This window comes from Dicentrarchus labrax, unplaced genomic scaffold, assembly GCF_905237075.1.
Source record: "Dicentrarchus labrax unplaced genomic scaffold, dlabrax2021, whole genome shotgun sequence".
NCBI classification, from domain to species: Eukaryota; Metazoa; Chordata; class Actinopteri; family Moronidae; genus Dicentrarchus; species Dicentrarchus labrax.
Genome location: NW_026136708.1, coordinates 14,741,570 through 14,767,368, shown reverse-complemented (window position 1 = coordinate 14,767,368; position 25,799 = coordinate 14,741,570). Strand labels below are relative to the sequence as shown.

Genomic DNA, 25,799 nt, shown 5'->3' with positions numbered 1-25,799 from the left:
GGATTAAACAGCTGCTCACTTTGACTTAGCTAGATATAATATACACCTTCGTCTTTGCCACTGAAATGAGACATTAGAAAAGGTTTAGTCAATTTATCAACATAATACAAACAAATGCATTGGCGACTATTTTAAAATGTATTTAATCATTCAGTTGATTCAGTTTTAAAGCCGTTCTGTGATAGCATTTTCTATCATTCTAGTAAGCATTTAGCTTATTTTTAATGTGGATGCCAAAAGTCAGCAGCTCTAAAGCTTTAAAAAGGTCTGGGCTTTCCTTACAGCAATATTCACACAGACAAATATGAATCCATCTGGAGGACACTTTAAACCTAATAACCTAATAATATAATAATATCCTCAGTGTATATTTAAGTGTTGGCTGTCTCTAGTTAGAAGAAAACAGCAAATTCTAGTGTACACATATTATCTGTATTACTCTCACAGCACTAATATCTGAGACCTTGTAAGGAAGCCCTGTTTATTGCTATAAATAAATGTTTTATGTATTATGCCCTGTACTGTATGCATTAGCCAATAATCCTGTGTCCACTAAGAACAAAGGTCTTCATTATTGAAGCAACCACTAAGCAGCTGTTTTGTAAGACATAAAATGCAAGTGTAAAATGTACTACAAATAAAATTTGCCAAAGACTGTCTAGCATCTGATAATAACTGTGGGATGATACTTTGTCACAAAGTAATAAAATGTCTTCTTGTAGTCTAATAACACAATTACAGTTGTTAGATACTGTAATAACATCTAAGGATATTATAAAAATCACATTATCGGGGTTCCCACTAAGAAATCATTGTCCAGGTACTTTCTAGGACATTTTCCAGGAGGTTTTCTTGACAATACAGGACAGCACTCACAAATGGTCATTGGTTGGCCCAGTATTGACACATTTAACCCCAGTTTTATTCCTCCTTTTTAAACGATGTAGGGTTTGTGACGAAGTGTCTCATTACAGATGGGTGGGCAGCGTTTATGGGACACTCCACGTGGGCTCTCTTTTGTGGCACGCTTGTCTGTTCTCACCACAGCCAGTTTCTTTTAGTTGTGGTCTCAGCAGAGTGGAGCTGCGGTCACCAATGAACCGACTAGTTTACTACAGTTTTCCTCTAACCATAACATTAATTAGAGTAGATTTTATTTTATTTTGCACAAAACACATCTTCTAGAAAGTGAAATTGTTCACTGCACATACCGTTAACGTGTATTTATCGACCACAACAACAAAAGTAAATTTGATCATTAATGGGCTGTATGCATATAGATATCACGGAGCATTTCCACTGCGCTTCTTTGAGAATCCCACTTACCACTCTGAAAGAAATAGACTCATTGTTGAAAAGATCGCAACAAGTCTCTTTGCGTTTCACTAGTAAGGTTTCTAACAAAATACACACCTACATAAGTAAGAGGGGCTAAAAAACAATAAAAAAAATTCTAGGACTACATGAATTATTTACAGGATATTTGGCTATTTACTATTTTTTCATGTGTTTTCCTGACTGGAGAACTAGTCTCTAAACATACAGGGCACACTGGATACATTATTAGGGGTTAAAGTATAGTATAACTGTTTCAGTGTCACTTTGTGTGTCTGTGTCTTATGTGTGGGGAAATATGAAGTCGTTGCTTAAACATGCTGAAAGCTGTTAATCATTGTCAGTGATGGTGCAGCTTCTACAATAAATGTGAAAGAGTTGCAGATAGTTACAGGGATCTTTTCGCTGTCCTTGCGTGTGGCTATAAAGGCCAACGCGTGTCACACAGAGGGTAGTGTGTTTTTATGCACTGGTACTCGCTGCAGGCCAGAGCAAGCTGCCCCATGCTGATGCCTTTCCACATACTGTATATCATTTAAACAGATGCTTCTTAGTCAATGTGTATGAATGAGATACAGTATGTCGCAGGAGCTACTTTTTTCTATTTTTGTAATGAAGCCTGACAAAGTATCTGGTCAGAGAAGGGATTCTGAATTAAACATCTGTTAAAACATGACGAGGATGAAGGCCTGGCTTGTGCTTTAATATTGCAGCTGTTGCAGATATGAGGTGCAGATATCAGGTCTTTTTTTTTTAAAAGCTTTTTTTTTTGTATTTTATATTGCTTCTGCATACTAAAAAGGACAAAAACATTTGGGATTAACTTTGGTTTTATGTGTTTTCTTTATTCTTTTTGTACTTTTCTCTGTATGGCATAATGTACTGCATCAGGAAAATGTTATTATAGACATTCTGAGGTTTGATTACAGGTTTAATAACACTTTTAACTACACATTTGGAAACACATTATATTACATTTATACTGATTATAAGGGTACAATATCTGTTTTTTTTTGTATCTTACTGTAAGTTTCTACACTATTGTTTAATGTTTACTGCCAATTTTTCCCTGCCAGTTTTTGTTCATATCTTTAAATGTGTGAGGATACATTTATGTTGTACTGATGACATAAAACCCAACACTTTTTACCTGTAATGCAAGAGGCAATGCTGTTCCCTGTTGTTTTTTATGTGTCTTGTCTGGCACGCATCTAGCTCTACTGTTTGTGCTTTTCTGGCCGTTTTCTGTTTGTGTTGTTGTTGCCACAGTGTGACTTCCCTGCACTGGATATCTACATCTTAGCTATTCAATGTCTCTAGCCACAACAGATGGTATATTTTCCAAAACGCCCCAAAGGCCACAACAGTTTTACGCAAGCTAGGAAATTTAGACAGACTGATAATTCAGAAATGTTTGCAATTCATTTACTGTTTTAATGAGAAACTGCATTGATGCAATTTGCAGATTCAAAAGTGATGCAAGTATCTTGCAAGGTACAGCTACTACCAGCTGAATTTTAATCTTGTTCATCTTTGGTGAACCAACACAGTAACTTACAAAAGGACCAACAGGACTGTGTGTGTTTGTGTATTTGCTAGAACTGCAGATGAGATGTTTATTCAACAACTTCTGTAATAAATAATTTGAAGGCAGAAAACCGTCCACCCAAAAGCAGACAGTTGTCCCTTTCCCCAGGTTTGCCATATCAAATTTGTGTAATTGTAATTAGACTATTTTGTGCAACACAAACTTACAATGTTACAATTCATTATAAGTATAAACACATATAGCACATGTAGAATAAAGCAGTATTCTCCATGTGGTCTTATATTTTAGAACAATATGTTGAGGTAAACATTTTGTAGGCAACATCCTACTCAACTGAGAAGTCTAAAGTGTTCCAGATGTCTCAATATTCACAGGTTGTACAAAGTGAGACTTCTACGATGGATACTTACTCTATATATGAGCAGTTTCCATGGAGATGTGTCAACATTTGCTGCAAGACCTGAATGAGGAGAGGCAAGATGCCAAAACCTAAGCCTCCTACACCTGGGCTTTGGTTTTTTTCTCTCTCCATATTGTATCATCAGTGATATATTTTGGTATACTGCCTGAAACGACAGAAAGGTTAGGATTAGCACTTGATGAAAAGGGGCAGACCTAATGTGGAGGGGATTATACCATTTCTGGTCATCTCACATGGCTGCCTTGATGTGTAATACTTGGTTTAATTTAAACTGGAAATCACCGACTCAAAGCGGGGCATTGCCAGTGCATCTGACCTAAAATCATGAGGTCTGTATGTCTTATTTTAGACCCAAATTCATTTTGAATGTTCTGCAATACAACTTACATGTACAATACGTATACAGACCAATACATGCATTCAGAGATACGCATAAACCCTGGGGAATCGTCTGTTATAGCTCTAGGACCTTATCTTTTGTGTTAAATCAATGTAGTGTGGGAGGCTTTACAGGCTGCTGCACAGTGAGCAGTGATGGACTATAAGCTCCCTATTTGGCGTTTTCTTGCACTGAAGGGCGTAGAGAAGAGACTGAGGCTGTGTCCAGGGTGTGTGGCATCACTACATCAGCCAGTGTCTGCCTGCTGAGGAGAGAGCAGCAGCAGTGGGAGGGAGTGGGCGGATATATCAAAAGGTGAAATGCAGCCTCTGCTGCAAAGCTACATCGAATTGAATATGATTTTGTCTCAGTTGCAAGGTCTAACACTCTTTCCACTTATATAATGTTCACTGCTGTCCCCGCGTGTATGAGCAAAAACACGTTACCATTAAAGTCTCCTTCCTGCTGTACGGCTACAGTTATACCTTTATTAACAGTAAAATGCTTTGGTTGGTTTCTACCCGCTGTTACCGTTTGCTGCATCACAATATGTAACAAATTATTGTTTAAGGTCTAGCAATGTATTTATCTTCCCTTGAAATAAAACTTTGGATGCACAATATTGGATTTTTGCCAATATCTGATATTTTCCAGCTCATTTTGGATTATTGCTTATGCAATATATATGCACATATTTTTTCCACTTAATGGTAAATAGTATCTAGTCTCTCCTGAAGTGGAATTAACATATTATAACGCCTACTCTTATCATGATGGCCTACTGGCATTTGAGGACATAAAATAAATGTACACATTCCAATTTAAACTGTGAAATTCCTCCTACTTTCACCAGCTTGTATTAGATTTGGACGAATATATCAGCAATTGGCTTCATTGAGTTCATCTGCGGTTGTTTTATTTGGTGGATTTTTTGGTCGATTTTAGAATATTTTCAAATCTAACTCGGTGAATGACGACCAGGAAGACAGTAACAAAACGATTTACATCGACTGTGACCAGGACCCTGACTCCAGGGATGGCAAAGACACGGCGGGGACGGGCCAGGACAGGAGAGACGTGAAGCGGGAGAGGAGTGAGAGGGAGGCTGGGCATTAGAGAGGCAACGACAGCGTGGAGAGCCAGAATATTTTCACATCTAGCTCAGTTAGATGGTTTGACACCAGAGTTGGTGACTGTTGGAAGAGTGGAAAGACTCACCAAGACAGTTTTGTTCAATTTTTGGTCTGTTGAATGAGGCAATTAAGCTGGTTTTCTATCTGTAAGAGAGAAATTGAATTCTGAAAGCGTACGGTTGTATTTGTCTGTTTAATCAGGAAAATTGGTGGTTTATATATTTACGTTCTTGATATTTTGTGAGTTTATTTTGTTGATTAAAGCTAAGAGAGCTTTTCACACTTGCTGTTCATCAAGCTGAAACTACTGCGGGTGGTAATCTGCAACTCTTTATAGTCAAACGCAACCTGATTTTCTATATACTACTACTCAATCTTCTTCTCAGCTTCTTCAGTTCAGTCTTTGAGACAGTAAGCTTCCTCCCACAGTCCTTAGACTCTAAATTGACAAAATGTTCGAATGTCAGTGAGTGACTGTATCAAAGCATAGACTCCTGTACCTGTCCAAAACTGTCTGCTTGCCTCCCAGCTGCTGGGACAGGATTTAGATTCCTGTGACCCTCACTAGCAATTAGTGGGCAAAGAAAATGACTGAATACTATTATTTTCTCAAAAAAAAAAAAGAAGGGGGTGCAGAATGCTTTCACTTCTCTCTGGCAGGTTGTTCAAGCCGTGGGCAGGACGCCTCAGGTTTACAGGACTGTTCTGTTAATTGGTTTATTTATGGAAACAGGGAGACCAAATCACAGGCTATGAACAGTACATGTAAACAGCTTGACTTGAATAAGACCTTAAATATAGTACAGCCAACTTCAGTTTAACTCTTTGCTTGTAATAGTAGTTTTTGTAATGTTTTAACTCTATTGAGATGGTTGTTACCCTAAAGCTCCTTTTCTGATTAAGTCATCAGTGGAAAGACTTGCAGTTGCTTCTTCACTTAGAGGTCCAGTGTGTAACATTTATGAGGATCCATTGGCAGAAATGTAATATAATATTCATAGGTATGTGTTGGTGTATAATAACCTGAATATAGGAATCGTTGTGTTTTAACAACCTTACAATGATCCGTTTTTTATCTACAGACGCACCGGGTCGCCTTCAGTAGCCCAAAATAGACAAACCAAACGCTGGCTGTAGATAGGGCTTTCCCCGTTTTCCTCCACACTTTAGCCCGTTCTTGTTCCCAGGTTGTCTAATACAGACATGAGTTCAGTTAGTTCTTCAAAAAAACTTCAAAGCTAGATGCCACTAAATCCTACACACTGGTCCTTTAATACATATTCAACACGAAATTACTTTGTTTGGTTCTACTATCCAAGACTGAGAGACTGAGGTTGATAAAAGCTGACAGTCCCTTCTCAATATATTTGTATCAGCTCTCTGCTTGTTTTGGCCCTCCAGTATCATTGTAAACCTTTAGACAGTTTGAATGTGAATCATCTGACAACTCAGTGACTTACCTAATTGGATGTGGTCTGTTTCCAAGTGGATGACTCCTTCTTTTTCTTAGGGAACATCTAAGTTCAGTGTGTAATGTAGAGGTCACGGATAGGGGACAATTCATGCGAGTAATAATGACTGATGAAGAACGGATGTTTTTGCTCAACGGTGGTCAATAAATTACCTCAAGCATGTTATTTTTCAACATTGTGATTCATGCTCTACAGTTTGGCTGCCTGTTGCTCTGTTCTTCCCCGTGGCATTAGCTAGCTGTGCATTGGTGTGGAGGAGGGAGGCCTCATTTATTCCAAGTTATGCAACCATCTTGGGAAATGCTGGCCAGGCACTGACTGTAGCATAGCGGCAGAGCTTTAACTTAGCAGCCAGCAGCACACTGGTTTCCCAGAGAGCAGAGCAAGCAGAGGCTTTCCCTTCTCTCTCTCTCTCTTTCTCTTCCGCGCTAGCCCTAATCTCTCCCCCCTCTGTGTGTGGCATCTTTGTCAGGGGAAAAAAACAGGTTTTATAGGCTGCATCAGGTGCTGACAGAAGCACATTTAAGGTAGAGAGGAAACAGCCTGTTGATCATGCACCACAATAGCGGTTGCATAAGCTGTGATACAGGAAAGCTCTCATCAATGTTTCATGGACTTGCAATGTGAGGTCTTAAAGAGCCAAGAGGGAGTATTTGCATTCATTGAAGCTATTGTCCTATTGAAGAAACATAAAAATCAATCATGACAGCTTAAAGCATTTGTATTCAGTATGTCAGCTACAGCATAGATTGTCACCTTAATAAAAAGGTTTTGTCTTTCATTTTTTGTCTGCAGTGTATCAACTTACACAGTTTGATTTTCAATCACACCATGGCTTCATGTAATCTTCTCAACAGTAAATGTAATCTTCTGAAATGTTCCCTTCACCCTAAAATGGAAACAAGCTTGTTTGCTTTTCTCAAAAGCATTTCAAGAGCTTAATTCTCTCCCCTCTGAAGTCCATCAATCTCTCCCACTCCACATGTCCTCTTTTTCCCCCCTTTGGGTCTGGCTTTATTTCTCCTCTCATACAATCAGTTTATATTGTCAGTAGATGCACATGTGCTCGCAGCTGTGCAAATGTGCGTGATTCGTTTTTTTAACCTATATTTATCCAAGCACTGCTCTTTTCCACTAATGTCCTGCTTTACATTCACACACTCACACCTGGAAGCTGCAATCTGCTGGTCACTGAGCTGTCTGGGGTTAAGTGGTTGCTCAAAGGCACCTCAGTGGTGGTAATGACGGACTTATTCTACACCCCAATTTAGTCTTCAAGGGTTTGAACCACTTTACAAATAAAATCATTGCAGAAATGTGCCCAAAACTACTGGCTGACATTAAGAGAAGACATTATAAAGACAAATACAAAAACATGTAATGATAATGTGATGATTATGACAAGCAGGGCACATGTGCAGACTAGTCCAATCCAGGAGTTTTTTGCTGGTGACCAGAATTCAGCACTGCTGACTGGAACCGGTACTATTGTAGAATCATAAGCAAGAGTTGCGTGACCACATGGAAGTCTGTTCAAATAAGCCCTTGAAACACTCCATGGTTCACCTCAGGCGGATGAGCTGGAGGCTGAAGGTGCTCCATAGTTGCATCAGCTCATCTTAAGGAGAGTGGGTGGGATAGTCCAAGATACAGTTGAGGATCTCATCCTCCCCTCTGCTGCTGCCTGCAGGGGATCAAGACTTAGCCCTCTGCCACAGCTTTTTTTTTTTTTACCTGTTTGTTGAGCCTGCCGGCATCCCCTGCCTTCATGTCACCTCCCCCACACACAGAGAACAGTGCAGTGGCCACTATGTATTAGACTTTGCAGAGCAGTCCCTTGCAAATATTGTATGACACCAGTCTCCTCGGGCCAACAGTCAGAGTGTGTTTGTGTTGTCATACCAGACCAAGTTGTTATACGATACAAACTCCCATAACTCGACTGCAACACCATCACACCCTCACTATGGATTGGTGGCAGGAGTCACTGGCCTCCTGCTCTGCCGGGTAAATCTGCTACAGGCTACTTCATTTCACTAACATTCAATACGGATGTTGCCAGTCAGGTGACTAATGGAGTGTTCTCAGGTAAAAAGCATCAATTAATAAGCCAGGCCAAAGCCTGAAGACAGCATTCAAATGCTGCTCTCAATGTATTAGGAGCTATTAGTACATTATTTGGATCCTTCTGCTTTGTGCCTTTAGTTTGAGTTTTTGGTTAAGCACCTGTAATATATATATTAATAATAAGTATTTTAGATAAGCTCAACATTTTGCTCTTTCACCTATCATTCACCATGTTAAAACACAGAAACAAACTTGCCATACCAATTAGCACACATGTAAAAGCAAACCCCAGATTTGTTTTGATTGTTGGCGACAGAAACCCCAATGTTTGCTTCACAAGCTGTGTTGGTTTGCAAAACTGTGTTCATGAGGCAAAATTGGGTAAAATCATTGCTTTAATTCCAATAATACCAAGTATATGTGATACTAAAGTAATAAAGTCAACAACAGTAACCCTGGAGAGGGTTGATGAATCTGTGGACCTAAGGAGAGGCAATGTTAAAGTCATAGATAATTTCACTGCTTAATGACGGATTCATAAAGTGAAAACATTTAGCACCATTCTTGGTAGTTTATTTTCTCCCTTCTATCTCTCTCTGGGAAATAATTTATATCAAATTGACTCTACTTGAAATGAATTGGTTGATAGCTAAAGAGACGAATTTGAGTTGAAGGATTAGTCTCTAAACAGCTGATTATGGGGTAATCAAACCACCTCAAGAGAAAGTGTATGTAATCAGAATGCTGGGGTGATTGTAGAGAGAAAATGCAGATCTGGCTGACAGGAATCCAGACACTACTCTGTGGGAGCAAACAGATGTTTTGTGTCTGCTGAATGTGTACTTCAGATTCCATAATATTCATGTTGCCATGTAGCAATACATGATTGCTGAATTTGTCTCATTCTGACTGGTATAGACGGGACTGACACTATAACTTGAGCAGTGAGCATCTGTATAATTTAGTGCAAGCTACATCCCTATAAACTGTGGCCAGAAAACTGACCACAACATCAACACTGAAAGTTTAGAAAATTTCAACATGCTTCATAGGGTGATACTGTATTTATTTCAGGATTATTGTATTACTGTAGTGGTTCCTCTTGTCTTTCTATCATTTTCTTTTTTCTTTGGTAAGACAGATCAAAGGACATGATTCATGTATGGAAAAGTTTCTAATCAATAGTTAGTTGTCAGACTAGTGCAACTACATAAACTAATGATGAAAACCATTCAGATGAAACTGCCTATTGAACCAGTTGGGCCAACCAAACCAATGTAGTTTGGCCTAAGCAGACACAATGTAGATATAAAACCTGATTAAGCAGCTGGGAACTGTATCTGCTCTTTGCTTGTGTAAAGAGTTAAAATGTAAAAGTGCTTTAGGTCAGAGAACGGTGTGGATGGCATAGCAGCTGGACCAATGAGTGGGCCGTTGGCATTCAGATCTGTGAAAAGTTGCTTGAACAACCAATGTCCAACTCTCTGTAACTCAGTAACGTCTTGTACTAATGATTAAATTTAGAGGGAGTGCGAACAGATTGTTGGCTTGAGAGAAAAATTATTGGGTCTCAGACAGGTACTGAAATATTAAGCCTGGGTTAAAAGATGGTGTCTTTAATGTCTTACTGCATTGTGAATTATCAAAATGACACAGCTTGATCCAACCAGATATTGCAATTATTCATTTTTAATTGGTTCAGACCTCACTGCATAAGTGATACTGCATTTGAACAATATGTTGATGGATGCTTAGCTTCTCCGGTGAATGCACAAGCATATTGACAAACTGTCTGATGATCGAATTGCTCTGTGTTTGGACCTGTACGTCTGGACTACATTATATTGCACATAAGAGCGTGGCCATTTGTATGTATGTAGATACACACAGTCTCTGTGCGCATTCATTACTATTGTTAGCTTTAATTTGACACATTTTGTTGCCTAAGCAACCGGTCGATGTCATCTACTTCAGTGCGGTGAATTTGAGAGACAGTAAGAGGGGACTTAGGGAGACAACAGAGAGCTATGATGGTGGAAATCAGATGAAGAGAGGAACATAGAAAGATGGTACTATATTCATTGTACAGTGATTGTTACAATGAAGCTCTACAAAATCCTACATCTACTGTTTGCTGTAGTCACACACTGTTTTAATAACTGTAAATATACAATCTCTACTAAAATAAAGATGGAAATGAAATGTGAAAATAAATCACATAATATGGGTAATTTCTCCCTCTTATGAATAACAGTGTCTTTTAATTTCTTCTACTGTAGTTAAACAAAAATTATAAGTAAGGCAAGGACATAAATCAAATGAAAACAATAATTACATCCTCTTTTGTGATGTTCAAACAAAGTTGACAGAAAAACTGCAGCACAACAAATCCAAATTATTAAGGGTTAGTGATTCAAAAGAGTTTGTTTTCCAACTTGTATTAATTTCAAATGGAGATCAAATCTGGGAATCCCTGAGTGAGAGGCATTTAAATCCTGAAAGTCATATATATAAGGTTTTGCTTAATTTTCATCGTTCAGTTACAGTCTACAAGATGCAGCACAATTTGTAACGGTGCACCAAACACAGCAGACCATATGGTACACGCTAGTGTCTGTATCACATTACATACTGTATGTGTGATTTTTTTGTCTTCTTCCTTTTTTTTTTTTGAGACCGGGATCCACCCCAAACAACCTTGAAAATCCTATTACAGTTCCTGGGTTTTCAGCAGTGGTTACCATGACAACTGTGCATTTTATTTCTGGCTCCTTTGAAATGGTGTGTGAGATCAGAGATCCCAAATGTTATGTAAGACGATGTGTGCACTGTTCCAGACTGGGGTTTCCTGCTGCAGAGAACTTAAAGTAATTAATTATAGGGGAATGGCAGACACTCAAGGCATTTCAACATCATCTCCCTGTTTACCTTACAGCTTTTTTTATCACGCACTGGGAAGACGTAGGCTGTAATTGTTATGCAGGAGGATAAGCATTATGACAGATGCTTTTAAATAAAGTTGCTCATTTTGACACATTTTGTTGAAAAGTTCTGTTTGAGATGTCTTCTTGTATCTTGATAAACAACAGGAGAACAGAATGATCAAGATCTGTGCAGACCTTTGTGCTCAGAGAGGGAGGAAAATAGAAAATAATACTAAACATTGGTAGTGGCTTGGTAGTGGTGAATTTATTTTAAACAGGGCTGGGGAATCATATTCATTTTAATGCGATTACAGGACAAACTGTTCTGTGGCATCAAGTTAGGGTTTAAATAAGTAGCTAATCACTTGTTGGGCATTTGGTTACTCAAGTATTGTCAAACATAATTTACACTTGATAATTACACAATTTCAACATAATATAATTTAGAATAAACCTGCTTGAAGCAATTTTGTTTTTCCTTCAATTTGAAAAGCTGTTTTCACATGTTCACATTTTTTAAGAATATGATATAATATTGAAGAGATAAGTTTGCTATAGTTACTGTCACAAATAAAGTATTAGTGCAAACTCTTGGACATACAAAGAGTTTATTTATTCATTAGTAGTTTCTGAGTTTCAGACAGACAGACACACAGAACTGAATCTATTGACTCACAGTATCTATCAGATATGAATTATAAAACTCCTGTGTTGCATGCAGATACGTGTCCTCAGCTTTGCAACTGTAAGTGCAGGTGTGTTATTCATGATGTGACACTCAACTCAGGATTCAATGCACAATACTGGGTTCACAATATGATTTTCTCACAATGTTTAAAAAAAAAAAAACAGAGATTAAAGACAAATTATGACAGAAAAGTCAACAATACTCAATTTTAGTGAGCGGAATGAATAGAAGGAAACTGCCTTGATGAGTGCATTTTTAACATATATTCTTTTCTATAAGCTTACTATGTACTGTACATACTGTTTCAGCATTGTATGAACACAATAAAGGAAAACTCATATGAGCCTGAGCAGCATTCACCATTAAGCGAGAAAAAAGCTGGCAGAGCAAAAAGATTTAAGAGGTTATGCTGAACTTTTTAACCCCTCATACAGAAGCTTCTAAATTCTCTCATCATAAAGTCTCTTTGAAGTAATCTAAAATTTGTTGCTCTTTGTGATCACTGCCCAGTGATGTGCACAGCTCTTCTAAAAATAATTAGGCATACAGCTAATAACAACTGGTTCATCACCGCAGGGCTTGAGAAATAATACTTTTATCGCAGATTCCAGAGGAGTTGACTCAATTTGTTGAGAAAATCAGCTCCCTACTTTCAACTGTGGGATAGGGTTATGAAGATATATACTGGATTAATTGAAGCAAACTGGAGTTTTGCTCTTTGGGGAGGCAGCCTAATGATTGTGACTGGCCTAACACAGTTAGTTGACACAGTATTTGTGGGCTCCAGGTGAGACTCCTAATGTTCTGTAGTTTTCCTGGTGTTTAGCTGCCAAAAAAAGTTGATGCTAATATTAATAGTTCATGGTTCTCTCTGTATTTTTCTCCTGTGCAGTATTCTCTTTATTCCATATAGAAATTAAACTATTCTGCAAACATTATGTAAAACAATAAAAATCAGTTTCAAGTCATTATAGCTGAAAGGAGAAAATCAGTAATCTATGACAAATTATACATTACAAGTAAATTGGCTTTCATCAACCGTCAAAACCTCCAAGCCGTTTTGAGGGCAGAACTACTTCTTTTCAGATGAGGTGAGACTTGACACATAGTGCATCATTAAGCACATAGTACAAACCCTTTGCCAGCAGAAACAGATAAAGGATTTCTACCTGACTTAAAAGAGAAATATATCTTTTGAGAAATCCTTCATACTATATTAAAAGCAGTACAGCAATTCTTAAATCACTTTTATACTGAAGATTGACCCACATTAGTGACTTCATGACTTCAATAACAACTTAAGTTAACTTTAAAGGTCTGTAATTAAGAATTGCTATTCATAGCTAGAAATCATTATACTTCCATGTGTACTGTAGTACTGTAATAACATCTCACTTGATGTGCTCTTGTATGATAGGCGCCTTAGTGAACACTGTGTTGGGAACACAACAAAGTGAGAGATTTAATATTTAAGTACATACATGCACATAAAATGTCAGTGTTTCTGAGATAAAGACATTTCTTGTCATTGAGAATGTCAGATGAATGTGAAGAGTATCCCATAGGACAATGTATCTGTCATGCTCTTGCTTGTAATTGTAAGGAGAATCACAATAGCGTTTTCAATCTATGGGGATTTGGAAACAGAATATTCTGCTCAAGGTTGTTCAGATCATTTCTCTCACCAACTCGCATGAATCTTATTTCTTTGTTTTCCTTTTTCTTTCCTTATCTCTGACACAGACCAGAAGTTTTCACCTTGGTCCCCGTCTCAAAAGTTCAATGAAGGCAGACGCCTCCCTCCAGCCAGGAACATGAAGGGCTTATCGGGCAGCCGCTCCCAGCACCAGATCCCTTTACCCTATGGCTTGGACTATGACCCCCACGTCCATGACCCCCACGCTCACCATGGCTCTGACTCCCGCCACTCGTCCTACCTGCTCAGCCCCACAGAGAGCTGCCCCATGGACTTCCACCATCGCTACTCGCCGCGCAGCTCCATCCACTCTGACTGCATGATGATGTCCCCTGTCATGATGCCCCCAGCTGCTGCTTCTGAGCACATTTCAAGCAGCACCTTCCCCAGAATGCACTACAGTTCTCAGTATTATGACTCAGCCACACGGGATGACTGCGCTGCCATCACAGCCTCTGCCACCTCCCCAGCCGTTGCTGCTGCCGCAGCTGCGGCAGCTGCCTCTTCCCACCTCACCGGCACCAAGAGCAACCGCCTTCCTGCTAACCTACTAGACCAGTTTGAGAAACAACTGCCACTACACCGCGATGGCTTCCATACGTTACAGTACCAGCGCACCTCCACCACCACTGAGCAACGCAGCGAGAGTCCTGGCCGCATCAGACACCTTGTTCATTCTGTCCAGAAGCTCTTCACCAAGTCCCACTCCCTAGAGGGATCATCCAAGATGAACGGCACAAAAGGTGATATGATGGGAGGTGGAGGAGGAGCAGGTTATCACCATCATGGCCACCACTCCACCAAACATGGTAGCAAGAGAAGCAAGAGCAAAGAGCGCAAGCACCGCTCTGGCGGCTGGTGGAGCTCCGATGACAACCTGGACAGTGACAGCACCTACCGCACACCCAGTGTCATGTCACGGCACCACGGGGAACATGTCAGCCACTGCTACCCAGATTCCATGCACAGCCACCACTTTGGAGACCTGTCACTTAAGACCTCTAAGAGTAACAATGATGTCAAGTGCTCGGCCTGTGAGAGCATGGCCATGGCGCCTGAGGGCAAATTCATGAAGAGGAGCTCCTGGTCGACACTGACAGTCAGCCAGGCCAAGGAGGCCTATAGGAAGTCATCGCTTAATCTAGAAAAACCCATGATGCACACAGACCTCAAGCCTTCATCGCGGACATGTCACTACCTGCAGGTGAGTGATACTTTACTTAATTTATGTTTTAAATTAACAAAAATGGAACATAATAGAGAAAAGACAGGATATTAATATATTAAAAGCTGGAGACAGGGTGTTTCTGTCATACTGTATGTGGACGGTTGCCACAGTGCTACTGAAATGAATTATGTGTATCTGTGTCTATGCTACTGCTGGTATATGTCACCATAAAACAGCACTAGTAATATATTACTTATTAAATTAGAATTTTTGGTAATACAATAAACAGTTTGGTTAATATTCCTTTTTCACTGCATTTGAAAGGGAGCACCTGTTAGTGTCTGTCAACCTGTCAATCATATTTACTATTAATAGAGATGTAAAATTAGTGTTTTAATTTATGACAGTTTAAGAAATGAGAGACTTTTTTGAACTTCTATTTTAGTTATTCCAGTTACTATGTATTTAATTGTCCATGCAACCTTAAGATACAGTAATGGTGTTGCTCTTTGTTCAAAAGTTAAAATATGTAGCCTTCTTATTATTGTTGAATATCTCTTTCGAACAAAACAAGTATTTCAAGGCTGAATTTAAGTGGTAGATTGAAAGGGCAGTATATGCATAGAAACCCTTAACATCACCTTTCGGGAAAATATAACAAACAATAATTGAGATCAATATCCACTCATCTCCATAGAGTCCCTCCTGAGTAAAATGCAATGATTGATGTATTGATTTAGAAATCCTGCCAGGGAGGCCTTTCGGATTCCATCTTTCTTTCTGTTACCGTCCTGAGGGCAATTACAGTGTCCAGTGTGAGAAGCCAATATATTTAACCAGGATTCCCTTTTGTGTAGTCACCTCAGGGAGCTATTGTCTATTAAGATGTAGAAATCAATTGAGTGAATCAATGTCATGGTGGAAGACACTGAGAATAATGGGCTACCTGAGCTAGACTGCAATGTAGAAAACACACAGGTTTGGTGACTTAACAAGAGCTGATGTAAGAGGCTGTGCATTCAAATATAAATGAATTATGTTACACGCAGCTTTTTATACCTCTGTCTTTGCTATGCCACTGACACATTAAGAGACTGTACCAGTTCAGCCACAGGTACTGGCTTCAAAAACACAATCAAAAGCGAAGTGTTTCTTTTCATTTAATATTCAGCACTTAGCAAATGCTCTCATCCAGAGTGACTCACATTGATTGCAGCATCAGAATACTGTAATCTTAATGAATTCCTGTTTCGAATTAAGATGATTAACATGAAGGAGATTTAAGATGTACAAATAATGGCAACATGGTGACAGGGATTTCAGTGCCTTCTGAGATGTGAATTAAACTAGAAAAAGGAGAATCATCAGGCCTCGATAACTGAGGGGCTGGCTGTATGTTTGTGCTTTGGAACTCAGTACCTATGAAGAACACTTTTCCCTTAATAGAAGTTGGCCTAGAACCCCCTCTCAGCCCATTATGAAATGGTCTACTGCTTGTAATGGGGATGAAAAGAGCTAAAGTGACTGGCCATCATTAAAGCTCACCCCAACTCCCCCCTGAGAATGACGTATGCCTTTATACTAACATTATCATCATTTTTTTAATATTGTGCAATACTAAGATTATGCTTGTACCTCACACAATCACCAAAAATGCAAATAATTGTTTGCCACACTTGAGTTAAAACTCAAACTGAGTTATATGCATGCACCGTAATGCGGTAATACGCAATAAGACTTTTACCACCCGGCTTATTCTATTTTTATTTTTTTTTTTCACCAATGACATTGGATTTAAATGGTGCTGCAATCATATAAAGACTTACATAGTCTTCTGAGGTAATAGATACATTCCTGTCCATGCTTGGAGAGGGAGAAGATGTTCAATCTTGGTCCAGTGCCTGCACTTTGACACTATGTGGAGGGCACAATTACACATAGATGCACAAACTGCAGTTGTTTGTGTGCCATGTGGACTGAAAGACTCTGTCAATACAGAGGCTCTTTCACTGGCATTTGACAAGCTTATGTGTCAGCAGGCAGAGACCCTGCAGCTGCCACATGGGCACATTCTGCACTGAGCGTGTCCACACTGAGAGCCTCATTCAGTGGAATAAGTGAGGGGTGATCTGTACACAGGCATCGTGGTCAACACTCTGTGTGCCCATTGGATTTTATCTGTTTGATGTGTCTGGGTCCTTTAGGTTAACTTGTGATGAGGACCACAGCTCTGCGTTGGGCTAGTTGTTGACATAATCTTGTTTCAATAGGTGTCAAGTCTTCATGCTAGCTTCCTAAAGACAACAGCCTCTGTTGTAAGGTGAAGCTTATGTGAAACAATTGGACTTTTAACATGGTGGAAAAAAAGAAAAGCCTAGACATTATTGTGAAAATCTGAAGGATCAACATCAACAGACAGACAGACACAGAAAAGGTACAGGAATTAGCCTGCAAGTGAAGAATAAAGCATTCTTTAATAATTTACAGACATAAAGCACAATTTTTATGCCCTAAAGTAGGCTCAGTGCATTAATATTGTGACAATGTTCCATAGAGATTTTACAAATTACTATCTGAACTATTGTGTTCAAACTGATGTACTTAATATGTAGACTGAATAAATGAATGCACTTTGCATGTTATCAATCACTTTCATTATAAAAAGCCTCCTTAATTAAACATTTTTCTTTCTACTTTTTTGCATTTGTTTTACTTTCTTTCAAATTTTATTCAACGTTTCTAAGATTGACTTTTACTAATTATGCAAGTTTTCTATCGCTAACTTGGCCAGGTCTCCTGAGTAAGATAAATACTTCATTTTAGCAGGATTAAGCTGGGTAAACAAAGCGTAAATAAATAATGGTTTGGCCTGGTCCCAAGATCTTGAGGCATGTTTTGAAGGTGAGAAACCATATGGAGTGTGCAGTAAAGGCAACCTGTACAAGGTTTCTGTTGTTGATGCTTATATCAGTCCTATGTTCCTATATTCCTGCCCTTTCTTGTCTGAAATGAAGCCAGTGCAGTGCTTCCCCTTTAGTATAAAAATAAAATCTTTCAGGCAATGGCAGGGAAGATGAAAAGATTATCTGGGGGGGGCGAACTTCTCGATTTGAGTTTCTACTGTTACATTCCTAAAGGTTGAGCTGGTGTCCTCCCTATGATATACACTGGCAACAAATTATGTCTTTTGAGTGTGGTACTGTGTGCCCAAACAAAACCAACAGGGCATTTACCTTTAATTACTTGCTCCAGGTAAAATAATGGAGACATATTTAGGTAATAATCCACACTCCTCTCAAATGGGGTTTAACTTCCTGCTCTTGCTTACTGCAGTTAGTTCAGTAGGTGACTAAGCTGTCAAAACCTTACTTCATAATTCAGAAGACTGCATTCAGTGTCACAAATAACTACTTCACAACCAACAACAAACCAGTATTACTCTGGGAGGGAGGAAATTACAGAAAACAAACTTCAAACTACCAATATTACATTTTATAACATAATTTTATATCTTCTTTGTTGGCAGCCAAACAACAAATGAAGACCCGAAAGCCAAAATAAATGTATTTTTGTTTTTTAGAATTGTGTTTTTAAATGTAATTGTATTTATATATATATATATATATATATATGACGGGGTATGTATAAATTGATATTAAACTACTAGACAATATAAAAAAAGTAATAATAATCTCCCCTGGCCAGGAGTCTAAGATCCCTGTGATACAGACACATCTGCTACATGGTCTTATGAAATCACCCTCTGCAGTGAGAAGATGCTTTATCCCAAGGTTATTTTTATACAAAGTAGCCTCAGTGTTTAGTAGTAACTAATGATGGTGTAAAGCAGCTTGCCTGTCTAGCTGCCTCAGGGACACAGCTGAACATGTTGTTTCAGGTGTCAAAGCTTCAAATGAGCAGAGAAATAAGGTAATGCTAATGAGCCAGTGCGATGCTTCCATGAGTGATGGCTGTCTTGTTAACCACAGCCTCAGACGATCAATGGCCATGCATTTGGAGGAAAATGATTCTTTTACTTTATTGCTGTCTTTAAGCCTGATTAATTTAGTTTCCAGACAATTGCTGCATTTTATTCCACTCATGTGGGAGAGGATAAATGTATGCATAGCAGATTAGTGTGCGTGATAATTTTACTGATAGGTCTTTGAAGGAAGACAGAAGAAGGCCAGCTGATTTTCATGTTACCATCCCAAGTTAGGCAGGGTTGGACAACACTCCCTTCTCTTTTTATAAACATATGACACACAAAGATGGTGCCTAATCTCATAACATTAGCAAACTAAAAGAGCATCATTAATTTTCCTTCCTCCTTATTGAAATGGGGTGTTCAGTGCTGTGGCAGAGAGCCATGCTGCCCAAAAGAAGGTCATTTGTTTTGGATTCAAAGGAGAGTTCCAGTAGCATATGGTCTAAATGCTTCAGAACCCTTTACATCTCGACTACAAAAACATTTGGGAAAAACGTCTGAGTAAAATATACTAGATTAATGATGGTGGAAAGCAACGGTCCTATTATTAGCATCTCTAAATCTTTCTATGATTTCCCATTTGCCACCTCCCATAGAGGAGAAAAATGTTCATCATTTTAATTCAAGTTCCTTATGCTGTCTAGTCCTTCACCTGTCTGCACTGCTGAAGAGGGCCATCAGGTCAAAGAGGATATTGGGTGTTAAAGGAAAGATTAAGAAAGGGGGCAGATGGCAGACAAGAACAGATAGTGAGGACATAAGTGATGGAGAAAGCATTACTCTACCTCTTGGTGTGAAAACAGGGGTATCGGCCACTCTGCTTTCTGTGAGAACAGTTCAGTGACTGTGGCAGAGAAACAACTATATGATTGGGTAAAGTGAGTAGCAGGCAGATCATTAGGGACAGCTCTGCGCCTGAGGCTGTTGTTTCAAGAGCTAAGGCTGCCCCGTCCACTGGGACAACTGCTACAGCTGCACCACACACTGACACAGTGTTGTACTTACTACATGCCTGATCAATATTGTACTAGAGCATGTCGTTTGTGTCACATTGCCATTGTGAATTACCGTCTTCAGGAACACAAAACCTCATTGTGTTTGTGAGGGACACCGATTTGGATTCTGTGAATAATTTGACTTAATATCGATATTAATCACGGTTCTATCTCTGTAAAATCAGGTGAGATCAAATGTAAGCAGTATATTCAATATGACAATCAATAATCCTGAGGGTAATTGCAAGTTAAACTGGATGCACTCTACCTTGATTTCCATCACATCAAAATCTAATTAAAACCCACTGGTTTTCAGTACATGAGCACTTGGTTATGTGTACACATTTGCAGCAGAACACGATACAGTGTACAGTAATTAGCACACAATCACTTAATCACTATGTTAATCCTGATGCTGTAATGTTAAGAGCAGTCACTCTGTACACTTATTAGAACTATAAACACGAAAAGCTATTTATACTGCATGATATCATGGTTGTGATCCCATATGCATATTTGAATGTTGATGATTTATGTAGTTTTTAATCAGAATATTGGAATTGATTTTTAAGGCACAGTATGTGAAAAACCATATGCTATGCCCCTTTGGTTGTCAGTCAAAGCTAATTTAAGAGCTCATGTGTTTTTTTTGGTATTAACAGTAATGCCGTGCCATTAATGATAGTGTGCTGATTTAAAAAGTTACAGCCTCAGGGGTATGATTGGCAGCCTTTGCTGCGCAAGCATAAAAGTACAAAAACTGCATCATCGCCAAGAGTGTGAGGCAAATTCTATTAATCCTTTTCTACAAATCCTTGAATTAAGCATGCTCATGTTTTGATTTGCTATATGAGTGCTATTCTCAAAGGTTGTTTTACCCTTCCCATTTAACTGGTCTGATGATCCTGCAGATGTAAAGTAGTATTTGAGCTCCTTCTAGAAATGTGCTGATGAATCTCACCCAGTACTTTAGAATAATTTTCTTCCAAACCACAAACATGGACTCTATTAAAACTAATGAATGGGAGGATAGATTGTGGACTTAATGTAATATAGCTGTTGAAATGCTGACATACTGCAATTGGTAAAAGTAGAAAACTTGATATTGATTAGAATTACAAGTTCTGCGACAATATATTAAAAATATAAAATCTGAAGAAAGAAGTCATTTTTCAGAAGTGAATGAAGTTGCCTTAAATGAACCTGTAAAAGTAATGGGGTTACTTTTGATGCAGCACTCTACTGTGCACAGTCTAAACCTCAACATCTGGGGGAAACCCATTACAGCCCATTACATTACAGCCCACATACGCCTAGCTGCTAAGGTCCTGCTTATAACCCACAGTTCTATCAATGCATTTCTCTGTGTATATTAAATATCCACAGTACATGACCAATTCCCTCACAGGATGCAGTGCTCCTTGTTATTACCACCCACTAGTCGAAAGAATACAGATGGGACAGAGCCCTCACTTACACTCTCCCACACACTTCCAGGCAGCGTCAGGCTAATATACAGTGGCTACCCAGTTTTTGTGTTTATTCCAGACAAACCGCTGTTGTTGCTGTCGGAAGTGTAAAACCCACGGCTCTTAGTGCAGCAGAGGATTTTACAGAGAAAGACCTAGCTAACAAAAGGTGATTAGAACAGCAAATGAAGGAGCTTTAATGAACTTTAATTACTGACTATGTTTACATGCACACTCAGAATAGGACAATATTCTGCATTTGATAAGGGTCATGTAAACAGCATATTTTGTTTGAATATTCCTAAAAATGCCTTTTTCTGAATGGAATATTTACCATTTAAGACATGCAATATGCCAATATTACTTTGAATTTAGGAGCATTCCTTAGACAAGTGTACAGCCAGTCTCATTTTGGGTTTTTACCTAGTTGCAACACACGGCCTCTTGCCTGTTTACAGTCAGCTCTGAGCAATGTAAACAAACCAACTAGCCAACAGTTCGCAAGGCTGGAGTAGAGAGGCATGCACAAAAGAAAAGCCAACATTTCTGGTCAGAAGGGGAAACACACCTACTTTTAAACATTATGAAAGACTTGGACATCAACAGGTTTTTGGACACGCACAAACAACAGCAAACTTTTCAAGAAGGTGGTTGAATTATTTAAAAGACAGAAGTTGTGTTTGCACAGTTGAACAAGTCTGCAACCGTGAAAAAAAATCCACTTTTGATGCAAAGAGGCAGAATGGCTCAAATGGCTGCAACCATTCCACTTTTACCACAGGAGCAACATGACTGCAGTTTGAAAAGGATGGAAAAGAAAGTGAAAAGGAGGGAAATTTGTCTGTAGGACTTACAGTACATCATTAACAGTTAGGTTAATCAGAGTATGCTAGGGCTGTCACTTTTTCAAAAAAATCAGGGCAAACTAATTTGAAATGATACACAATTTGTTCCAATGAATGTGAAAATTTTGCATATCTGCATATCCTTGCCTATAAATCTTGCTATCTTATCCGAGCTTCTGGCAAGGGGACTGCTGAAGCTGAGTGTGCTGAATAGTAGCTGTCAGACGAGGTTGTATAGTCGACGTTTCTCCGCTCGTCTGCGGTTAGCAAGTGAGTCTGCAGATTTGTCGTCACTGTAGAGTTAGACAGCTGCTTTGTACAAAGTTAGTGCTAGTGTCCTTGATTTCTTTAGTAAATAACTACTTTAAATTCCTGTGCCTATTTATTAAATAAATGATGGTGTATGTGTTACTGTAATCTTACTACATATGTGGTCTAAAAGCTGAGACTTCTGTCTGTGAAACATAATACTACTGTGAATAAACACAGTGTAGGTTTAATTCCTGCTTTACAAAAAATTACTTTGTATTACTTTGTTTTCCATTTTCAGTTACATAGATATTTGTATTTGCTTTATATTGGATTATTGTATTGCAACATATACTGTAATTGATACATTATGTGATTAAAAGAGAAACCTAGTAAAGATAATATAAAGATACAAAGAATATACAAAGAATAGACAGACAACCTTAAATGGAAGCCAGAGGAAGCCAGCATAGAGCCAAATACACAACTCAAACTAGAATATGACCCCAAAGTGCAAGAATTAAGTTACAGAAAACAACTGATCCTATAGTAAAAAGTGTTTAGGCCACACAGTTTAAAAATGCTTCACTTTTCATGTTAAACCTGTTATAATATCAACCATGAATTTTGAAGCTGTGCAACACAACTTTCTTTTTATACACGATTGATGTGGTTCCAATTTTTTTTTTAAATTGCTTTTATTTGTGAAAACATCATCACAGTAAAACACTGACAGGTGTCTCTATTGCCCTATCTTACCTGGTACTTTGTTTAGTTCTAACACTGTAACCATTCAGCTAGGGTTTATCCAACTGCTTATCCAATACAATTTTCACACTTATCTAGCCAACAATCAATGAGAAAAAGATTACATTTCCTCAAGAAAATAGATTTCCTGCATGATAAGCACTCTATTGATGTACTGCCACTGACAGGCTTCAACATGTGCAACTGTGACAGGAAGAAAATACATGCACATGCTTTGGTTTAAGTTCTGAAAAACTGCACACATTTTTACGCATTCAGAATTTGTACAATGATTTCAGACACAGCATAATCGAGACCACATCTGAATGTTTCAGCACCATGGAGAGAAACAGAGAATGTTTTTGAATTTTTCAAAACTATGGACAAAGCACAATGAAGCAGCTTCTTTGTAGCCCTCCAGGGGCCCGATGCAGTAATGACAAGAATAATGACAGGCAAAAGATCTCAGAATTATTCCCAAGTCTGTGGGTTTCATTATTCCTGCCAAACACAAGGAAAATGTGTCCATTTCAAGTAATAACGATAAAATTAAACTGTAGTGTGTTTCGCGACTGCATTACTAGTAAAAGCAATATGAATATATGCTTTGCTCACAACACTTGAAGTGCACACACAAGTTGTGGCTCTAGAGAACATCAGCTACTTCTTTTGTTGTCAAGTCACTTTTGGGGCGCCCTGATAGCTCATGTGTACCAACCAAGGCAGAGTCCTTGATGCAGTGGCAATGGGTTCGACTCCAACCTGTGGCCCTTTGCTGCTTGTTGTCCTCCCACCCCTTTCCTGTTACTCTCTAGCCGTCACGATCAATTAAAGGCAATAAAAGCTGTTCTGTTTAGTGAGAAAACAGCCAGAGCTTATTCGACCATTTTTCTGATAGTTATCACACTCGTTTGGGTTAGGCCTCATTGTGTATTTACAGTATTAGAAACTGTGTATCTATGGCAAAATCCCTGTAAAAATGCAGTATAAGTTACTGCTAATGCAAACAAGCTTCACATTAAAAGCATATAACTGGCAAAACACATGCTGACTTTTATTATGAAGTAGTAATCACAAGAAATGCCATGTGTTTGTCAGTGGACTTGCCACTCACTGACCACATTGTTAATTGAAAATGTATCTACAAAACAAGACCACGGTCATTTTTCGACAGCAGATCAGTGTGAAATATTGCAGGGGGTAATGGAACAAGAACGAGCAGCCACAGTGAGCTGTTAGATGAAGAGCTGCAGGCAAAAGGCTGCACACCTCAACTTCTCAGCGAGGTAACCAACTACTTTCACTTTTGCTGTTCACAGAATCATGCCGTGTGCAGCATCAAATCAGATAATGATTGCGCACTGAACAATGGAGAAAGACCAATTATTGCCCGACGTCTTTGTCAAGAAATCTTCTGCCCCCAGAATTTTGTGACCTGTCGTATTAAACCGCATTTACCACCAGAAACCACAGGTGTGACATGCACAATAACGGTGCAACTGCATAATAAAACCGGTTAAAGTTGATCAACATTTCCTGTCAATCAGGACTACATTCTGCAATTAAGTTTCCGGAATTACAGACTTTAACCATCACTTCTCAGTGAGCTGCCTCCTTGGTGGATGTCTGAGAGCATGTTCCAGTCAATATCTATTTATCATTATAGATTTTAGTGTTTTGAGTCATGAGTCTGTTCACACTGATAATAAAAAAATAAAAATTAATTTTGTAAGAAAATAAAAATACTAAATAATAATAGGTTAATAAGGTCTATGGTTTGAATGTCCAGCCCCCAGAGTGTCTGCATAGAAAGATTCTGGCCTTATGAATGTGTATATAGTTTTTAATACAGGTGTGTTCTACCCCACAGGTGCCCCAAGATGAGTGGAGTGGATATCCAGGAGAGAAGGATGAAGAGATTCCATGTCGCCGGATGCGCAGCAGTAGCTATGTCAAAGCTATGGGAGAGGTGGATGATGAAAGTGGTGACTCTGACACCAGCCCTAAAACCTCCCCACAGAAGGCCATTCGGCCTGATGCTCTCGTCCTTAAATCAGCCATGCAGAGACCCCATTTCGACTCCCAAAGGTAGGCCTGGCTGCCTCGCTCTATATGTCGATGCCAAAGCTATGTGTTGATTTAAATTCATTCCAACTCTTTTCATGAAACCATTCAAGGATTAATGGTTGCTCAGAGGGTATGCAGAAAGTAAGTCAAAAGAATGCACTGCATTTCACCCTCAACAGTTTCGAAATTTACCTCATGAAACTGACATTCTTTAAAATATATTATCAATGAATCGGTGGTTGCTTTAGGGTCAACAAAATGAACAGCTTTTTTCTAGACTTATTAATTATTAAATGGAAGCGCTTAGACTGTGTTGCACTGTGTGCCTTCTCGACATTGAAGAGAAAGTAATTGGACTACTGGACAGAGACAGTGGTAAATGGTACACTGACTGACTGTACTATGAGATCAGTACAAATGGTTAGGATTATGCTTCACAGAGTCGTACATTTAACCATGCCCACACAATTATGGTGGCAAAGCCGTCATGCAGGACGTTGGCGCAGGTGCTGGCTTCGTCAAGCTTCTATATAGTCGGAAACTTGTGATCACCAATACTAAATCAATATTATCCGAGCTTTTGATCAGCACCAGTAATTATAGTGAG

General features: G+C 38.9%; 1 protein-coding gene across 9 annotated transcripts in view; it reads left to right on the top strand.

The window, feature by feature from the left end:
• Positions 1 to 25,799, top strand: part of LOC127368192 (disks large-associated protein 2-like) — a 104,655-nt gene that overhangs the window by 35,396 nt on the left and 43,460 nt on the right. For all 9 annotated transcript variants that reach the window (XM_051408725.1, XM_051408731.1, XM_051408728.1 and 6 more), the window contains 2 exons: positions 13,712 to 14,868; positions 24,996 to 25,213. In XM_051408725.1, the coding sequence (XP_051264685.1) occupies positions 13,712 to 14,868; positions 24,996 to 25,213 (1,375 nt within the window). The remainder of the gene's footprint in view (positions 1 to 13,711; positions 14,869 to 24,995; positions 25,214 to 25,799) is intronic.